Source organism: Hoplias malabaricus, chromosome 6, assembly GCF_029633855.1.
Source record: "Hoplias malabaricus isolate fHopMal1 chromosome 6, fHopMal1.hap1, whole genome shotgun sequence".
In the NCBI taxonomy this organism is placed as follows: Eukaryota; Metazoa; Chordata; class Actinopteri; order Characiformes; family Erythrinidae; genus Hoplias; species Hoplias malabaricus.
Window position 1 is genome coordinate 48,815,684 of NC_089805.1, and position 8,502 is coordinate 48,824,185.

The 8,502-nt window shown below is 40.3% G+C and overlaps 1 protein-coding gene across 1 annotated transcript in view; it reads right to left on the reverse strand.

The window, feature by feature from the left end:
* Nucleotides 1–8,502, reverse strand: part of LOC136700268 (butyrophilin subfamily 2 member A2-like) — a gene marked incomplete at its 5' end in the record, with an annotated part of 36,032 nt that overhangs the window by 24,248 nt on the left and 3,282 nt on the right. Inside the window, 2 exons of the mRNA XM_066675547.1 lie at nt 5,037–5,189; nt 7,422–7,484. Of these exons, the coding sequence (XP_066531644.1) occupies nt 5,037–5,189; nt 7,422–7,484 (216 nt within the window). The remainder of the gene's footprint in view (nt 1–5,036; nt 5,190–7,421; nt 7,485–8,502) is intronic.

Below are 8,502 nucleotides of genomic sequence, written 5' to 3' on the forward strand. Positions count from 1 at the left end.
GCATCCTGTGAAAGAAATGTACATGACGAGCGATAAGACTTATACGATAAGGCATATAGCCAGCGTTTGCCTGTATCTGTTTGGCTATAGATTCTAATGTCGATTCCAATGTAAATAAGGTATCAGACTTAATACATAATTCTGACTTCTCTGTTCTCCCGAGCTCATCAGCTAAAAATCTAGGTGTTATAATTGATTCAGATCTATCATTTGATCAGCATATAGGTAACATTACAAGAACAGCTTTCCTACATCTTCGGAACCTCGCTAAGTTAAGAAACTCCTTATCCCTCCCAGATGCGGAAACATTAGTTCACGCTTTTATTTCATCAAGATTAGATTATTGCAATGCACTATTATCAGGATGCTCCAGCAGAAACCTGAGTAAACTCCAGTTAATTCAAAATGCTGCAGCCAGGGTCCTCACTAAAACTAGAAAATTTGATCATATCAGCCCAGTCTTATCGGCCCTTCACTGGCTTCCAGTTAAATTCCGTATTGATTACAAAATTCTTTTACTCACGTATAAATCCTTACATGGTCTCGCCCCTGAATACCTGCAAGACCTCATCACACACTATGAACCACCAAGATTACTCAGATCTCGGGGCGCCAGCCTCTTACTAGTACCCAGAATTCATAAGACTTCAGCGGGGGGTAAAGCTTTCTCCTACAAAGCCCCTCAGCTCTGGAACAATCTTCCAGCTAGTGTTCGGGACGCAGACACAGTCACTATGTTTAACTCGATGGACCCTATATATATAGCTATTTTGCTATTCCATTTTTTTGTCAGTGTCTCTTTCAGTTGCATTTAAACAGTAATTATGTGACATAGCCATATTCAATATGTTGTTTTATTTTCTAAAGAACCTTAGCTACTCAAATCTATAATCACTTGAGGTTTTCATGCTGACCGATAAATCAATTTTTCTAGAAATTTGTCATGTTTTGACCAAAAATTTTACCTAGTGCCTGCTTTTTTTTTCATATTTCTCAATGTACAGCCTTGAAATCATATTCCCACAGTGGATATCTTCACACAGATTGTTAGTGTGAGGTGTCTGTTAGTTGAAAACATAAGCATTTTTGATGCTAATTTATTACATGTCATATTACTGTGATAAAATAAATTTGTAGCATCAGACGGACATATTTTTCTTGATATTCTAAGCTCTGGGATGTATGACTGATAAAGTTCTGACAGTCACAGCAGGCCCAGACTTTCAGGAATTTAGTTCAGGGCAAATATGGACAATATCCCAACAAATAAAAAACATTTTGGTACTTTGGCAGTTTTCTCAGCTGCTGATAATATTTACAATTATTATTATTATTATTATAATCCTTTTAAAAAATTATGAAATAATACTTGTTTATTTAGAAAACACACAATAAATAATTATTTAAGCTTTTTAGTTTATATTTGTTGATCTAATGCAGTGTTATTTGATGTGAAACCTAAAAAAACCTTGAAAAACTATAAATCAATAATAGGAATATGTTTTTGATGATGACTCATATTTTTCTGCCCAGAGACAGCGTGGGATGACGTCATGTGAGTCAAAACGAAACTGAAAGTAAACAGCGTCTTTCTTGTCCCTTCGCAGCCTCTTTATTTCTGATTTTATCGAATATCATTAGAATCTTTCATGACAAGGACATAAGACAAAAATTTTGAAGGAGCGCCTTGATTTTTAGGTGGTTTTTCACACTGGATTACTCCCAGAGGCTTCACAGCACCGCGATAAGAGCGCTATTTTTAGAAACGGTAGGATCTGCGCTTTCTAACGGTATACGGAGCTCACAGACGCATTCAGACATTCAAGACTTACAAAGCTGGTTATTTAAGTTGTGTTTTTAACCCCGCAAAAAGCACGTTGTGAGTTCACAGACCATTATTTTATGACAGACTTTGCCCAGCGGAGGGTGGAGGGAGACGTTTGGGATTCGGCCTCGGCTTCACGACGTCATGGAAACATCTCTCACTGATCACACACACTTTCAGACAACATCTCCTTTATTAACCCTTTAGTCAAACCAAAGAAATAACACAGGCAGCCGGTCCTGATAAACACTGTCCTCCAAACACATGTTCCACTCTCAGAGCTCAGCGACAGCAGGATCAGATTCACCCTGTAAAGTGTGGGTGGGGCTGAGGAACATGTGGCGTCTGTCTGAAGTCTCTTAAACACGAGGGAAATAAGATGATTACTGAAGCTCGTGTGTGATCTGTGTGTGAATAACTCTCTCAGACTCAGAAGAGCAGAGAAACACAGCAGAGATTCACATGAGAACAGTGTTCCATTAGATTCTATGATGAAAATGCTGTGTCTAACCGACTTTAAGGGTCTTTTTCTCCTCATTCCATTGTGTTCCACAGTGCGCTCCTTTACCCCTCTGACACAGAGAGGAGGTGTGTTTCTGGGGGTTGTAAACCTCTCTCCAGTGCAGGGAGAGGAGCTGTGTATGAGACTCATTTATCCGTTTTTCCCATTCATTTACATTAGCGCTGCGCTCTGAAAACAGACCGGTCCCCAACATGGCGCCCACGCCATAAACATTACGTCACAGCAGCCCACGAGCAGCAGAGATTCACCCGTGTGAGCGATAACTGGAAATGGCCACTAGAGGGCAATGCATTAGCAGACACCCTCTAAATAGGATGGGGTTTTAAATTCATTAATTACTCGTTAAGTTCCCTTTCTAAAGCGCTGAGTTTAGAGACTTGGGGTTTTATGTCGGGTTCTTTCTTTTAATGTCATCATCTGTAATGCACTAACAGCAGAAATTCACCTCCTGTGTGAGCTGTAACTGGAAGTGGCCACTAGAGGGCACTGTATCTTGAGGGTGTGCTTGGGGTTAACATTATTTCTCAATGTAAAACGGCCATTAGATTTGGGATTGTGTGTTTTTTTGGGTCTCTATTTTACCGTGTGGATAAACTCTAATTTATTTAAAATCATGAAATATTAAATGTATTAAAATGTAAATATCTATATGTAAGAGTGTAGAACAGTTGTAGGAATATTATGGGGTGAAATTATGCGAACACCCAGCAAACACGCAGACGCCCTGTTTGTTTACATTTGTAACGTTCACTGGAGGACGTTTCTAGGACTTTATGGACGTCCGCAACACGCCCTGTTCTAGAACCAATGGAACGTTCCCAAACCCCCATTCCTGGACCGTTCTGTAACGTCCCGGTACCGTCCCTCGGGGAACCGTTATTTCTGTTTCTTTAAAAGAACGTCCGCTTGTGGTCCCCTGACCGTCACTGACCACGGTGCATGACACCAGCTGATTTCACCATTCCAGGAGCATTCCCATCATTCCCCCGGGAATTCAGACTGCACAGGAGGAGGACAGTAAAGTCTCTCATCAGCCGCGCATCACTGGGGTTTACATCAATACAAATCACTACAACAGAGAAACACCAAACAAACTTGTGGTGTGTCCGGTACATCACCGCACGTCTGATTCACATTTGTGCACCGCGCTCTTTCAGCTGGGAGCAGGCAATGATAGAGAGAGAGAGAGAGGTGTATGAGAGAGAGAGAGAGGTGTATGAGAGAGAGAGAGAGAGAGAGAGAGAGAGAGGTGTATGAGAGAGAGAGAGAGAGAGAGAGAGAGAGAGAGAGAGAGAGAGAGAAAGAGAGAGAGAGAGAGAGAGAGAGAGAGAGAGAGAGAGAGAGAGAGAGAGAGAGAGAGGTGTGTATGAGAGAGAGAGAGAGAGAGAAAGAGAGAGAGGTGTGTATGAGTATATACTTGTGTAAAAGCAGAGACGTTATATAAATTAATAAATAAAGAATCTATAAATGACTTTGGACTTTGGTAGAGGATAAATAAGTCTCCATTAATGAAGACACGGCGCCTGCGCAAAAGCACTGTGTTAAAGCCGTGCGCGAGCTGTGGACCTTTCCTTTCTATGTAACAAATGTTCACCCAATGTGCGCTTTAGAAAGGAGCCAGTTGCACAGCCGAGATCATATTGGATCAAATGTGTATTCCATAACACACACACACACACACACACACACACACACACACACACACCATGTAGAATTCATGTGAATGGCGTGAACTGTAGCCTGTACAACCATTAACTAAAAGACAAATATCCTGCTAGAGACCAGCCAGAGCATTGTACAGTGGTGTTGTCCACATGTGAGAAGAACATATCCAGACCCTGCAGCTCAGCCTTCATTAATCTTTAATGAGATTTAAAGTGAAGGACTGTTTACAAGTGTCCTCACTTCATAGCAGTGAACAAAAGAGCATTGTACTGCAATTTACCTGTAACAGGGCCTTCTTTCTCCTCTTCTGAACGTCTTTAACTTGTTCATTTAGTGAATTTAAACTCTGTGGAAATGTAAATAAAACAACTGTAATGAACGTGTTAAACAGTTTGACCCAAAGTTACACATAATATATTTGTTTGAAGGCGTTTCCCTGGCGTACGGCTGAAAGTGACACTCACTAAACCACTGTGTATCAGTTTATTCAGTAGCTTTCATTCTGTCATTAAAAGATTCAGTTCAGAATATATTTCACTGTGTCTTTTATAATGAACACCCCCCAGAACACATTTTCAATGCAGTGATGTAGAGGGAGACTCAGTTTTAAACTGCAGTTTGTGTCAGTCCTATGTCCCGCTACAGACTTTTATTTTAAAACGGAGGCGTATCGTAAGCACATTGTAATTAAAGCATTCATTCAAATATAAACAGAAGATCAGGAAGTGAAGAGTTTCACAATGACTTTCCATTAGGCCTTTATTAGATTTGTGATGTTATTTAAAGCTGGGGACGTATTTTCAGTGATTATCTATGAGTCACAAGGGACAGTTTGTTCCTTCACTGAGAAAATAGTGCACGACTCACTAGTGTTATTACTTTCTGAAATAGTAACACAACAGAATAATACACAACAGTAGGCAGTGAATGAATGAAAGAATGACTGAATGTTGATAATAGAACACACAATAGTAACACTACCACTTTCCATAGGCAACAGAAACAGGTGAAGAGGCTGTGTACAATCTCTAGGTCTGGTTCGGTGTCCACACTTAGACGAGCAGTCACCACCTTAAACACACCGTAACGAGAGCGAGTGGCATGTACAAGTCTTTCTAGCACAACAGGAGGGTGAGTGGTTCCTGCAGGTGGCTCCAAACGATGACTACGCTGGTTCTGGAGGCAGGAGACCAGGAATAACCAGACAGCAGGGGCAGGTGTTCATCTTAAACACAACAAGGAGAACACACAGATTGTTAGTTTTCTTTAAGAGTTTGGACAGGACACGTGTAAAAACAGAGCAAGCAGCAGAGCCTTGGCTACCACAGCTAATGCCATGTACACACTTCACCACTTCATCAGATCACTGCACCTTTCACAGGGCTGTTTTCTTCTAATCAGGGGTCTGTCAGTGTTTCTGCCTTCTGCGTCACATGACTGATGGTGGCACAGGGTCATCTACAGCAGGGGTCAGGAAAAGGCGGCCCGCGTCCAGGTCCACACCCAGACGCTGTCCCGTCCGGACCCTTTTTGAAAATCAGTGTTTTATTTGTAAACTCTGCTTCAAATGAGAAAAAGCCTCTTTATTTAGAGCATTTGTTATTTATAATTATTTATAAATCTTTTGGAAATATGTTTAAATGTCATTGAAAATGTTATTTGATTCAACATTCAGTTGTTAACTTCATAAAGTGCTGCTATTAGATGTCATCCTTGGATTCAGGCACAGATTGATATTTATAAATAAATCAGAAATCAGCCCAGAGTTATACACGTGACTGACCCCTCCAAATAATCCTTCTGATGGTGAATGACTGACTGATTTCAAAGGTCAGATGTGGACATAAGATGTGTTCTGACGTGACCACCTGATTCTGGAGGAAGACCATATGTTTTTATCAGATCGGTTCCTGCATCAATTTCCAGCCTTTACAGTAACTCTATTGTGCACTGATCTGTCTGCTTCATTCTACTTTCCTATAGATTCATTGTCTCTATCACAGAAAGAACACACTGTCCAATCAGCTGCTGATGATAACATCTGTGTAATGAGGGGTGGGCGATACGGCCTTCAAATAATATCACGATACACTGGATATTTTAGCGATAACGATACACTTTAACGATATATTTATATTAATAACAACTTCTTAAACATGAATTTAAAAACACTAAGTTTTGCTGAAACACACACACACTCCTGAAATCTGAGATACAAATTAGGGCTGGGCGATACGACCAAAAACTCATATCTCCATTGAATCTAAAACGAATGGCGAGACACGATACGATATGAAAACCATAACAAAATATAACATCAAAGTATTAGTGTTTATTTTTGACTCCAAGAAGAAAATGCTGCATTCTCTCACTGTAATTATCAACTGTGTCTAAGAAATAGTGACGTCCCGATCTGAGTCTAATATCGAGTGTCTGCCGAGTCCCGATCTGATTCTTAGATTCTCCTAGAGACTGTTACACAGTGCACACTTCCAGTGACTCAGCCCTGTGTCTCTGCTCCACACTGAATATCTCACATTAAGAAACAAACTGCTGCTTCATTTTATTAATAAACAAATGAACAAACGGTGTCTTCACAAACAGTTCCTATAAATACTTTAATACTATTATTAATCTTATATCAAATGATTTAATGTGATTGTTCTGTGTAAAGAACTGGGTTCTTAAAGTCGGACAGTTTTATTGTAAAAAGGTGTCGAGGGAAAAATTAAATGTAGTTTCTTCGAGACGAGGTGCAAAACTAAGATTTATTGTTTTAAGCACTGACCCGTTTCTCTCAGCGCCACAAACCCAACAAACCCCTGTGGGCGGGACCGGGACTCCACTGGCTGCAGCACTAAATGATGGAGGACCAAGTCTGGCTGCTGACCGGCTGAATATATTTACTTTATTGTGTTATATTTTGGTATACGGCCACTTCTTTTAGGCAGATAGAGATATGAGTGTTTGGTCCCATCACTCGGCCCTATTCCCGACCCCTGCTCTAAGGTCGCATGAAGGTCATTTCAGAGTGTGATTCTGCTGTCGTCTTGTTCTCCATCATTAGTTCAGACTCCAGGACTCTGCTGTGGGCTGAATATTTATGGTTTAAAGACTCCTCTGCATTAGTTGAATAGTCTGTGATTGTAAATATACACAGGATTAGATTAGAGCTGTACACTATATGACGCTCTAATGGAAGGGTGTAGAATAGTTTACATCTTCTCCTGTGTGTATTTACAATCACAGAGTATTCTGCAGTAATTCAGTACACAGGAGGACTATTGTATGAGGCGTGTAATAAATCTGTGTTGTGTGGAGAACTAAAGAACCCATTACCAGCCTCAGAATATGCTGAGAGACCTTATGTAAGACACTTCTTTGTGAAGTGATATGAATGTAACTCACCTGTGAGAGGGTTTCCTTTAGGAGACACTGGTGAGAGCAGGTGAATCTCTTCTCTGTCACCGACTGAAAGAGGAGGGGTTCCCTCTCAGCGCTCAGGTCCCGTTAACAGTAGAACACATATGATCACATCACCACCATCGACGACTGTGGAAACGTACCGGTGAATATGTTACACGTGTTCAACTCTGTGAATGTTATTACTGCTGTGCAGTGTGTGTGTGTGAATACGAAATCATCATCAGGGGATTAACACTAAACACCTGATTGATCAGAAAACGTGTCTAAATCTCCTTTAATGTTCCGCAGTGACGTTTACACCGTTTTAATGAACTGCTTCCGTGAAAGAACTATTTTATAGGGCTCTGAATGTACCTTGATTTCATATTTTCTGTGACACGCAGTTGTTTCTTTGACTCCTTTTTGAAGATGTTTTTCTGCTAACGGCAGTTTAAAACCAGCACTGGTGTGAGATGGTGGTAAAGTGTGTTTCTAGGTGCACACACACATTTTACAGGCCCTGCATTTATTAATGAAACAGATGAAATGCAGCAAGCTGAAACACTGCTGCTGCAGATAATGGTTTTAACGTCCTGTTGCAAGTGTTTCTCAAAACCACCGTTGGAACTATCGAGGCGACTTGCTGAGTCCTAGCCATCGTTAAACGACACGGGTTTTTCTCCAAACCGTAGTTCCACCAAACGTTCACAAACAAAGTGGGAGTTGAGTCGTGGAGTTGGAACTACAGCTTTAGACCTGTGTTTAGAAGCTCAGCTCCTGGTGACTACGTCATCGATGACGGAGGACACAGCAGATATACGTTTGTAAATTATAAACACAGTAATATAACATTTACCTATGATTTAATCAAAAATAATTTAAACATTATTTTAAATAACTCCCAAAATATTAATCAAAAATGACTGTGAACCACATGAAGCCTCTATAAAAATTAAATGTTACTGTTTTATTGTTTACCTTTAATTTAATTTACACAACGATTATAAAAAATGTCTGAAAAACATATAAATCCCTGGTCTTCATACAGTCATCATTTAACCCCTGGCTTTAAAGACCTCATCAT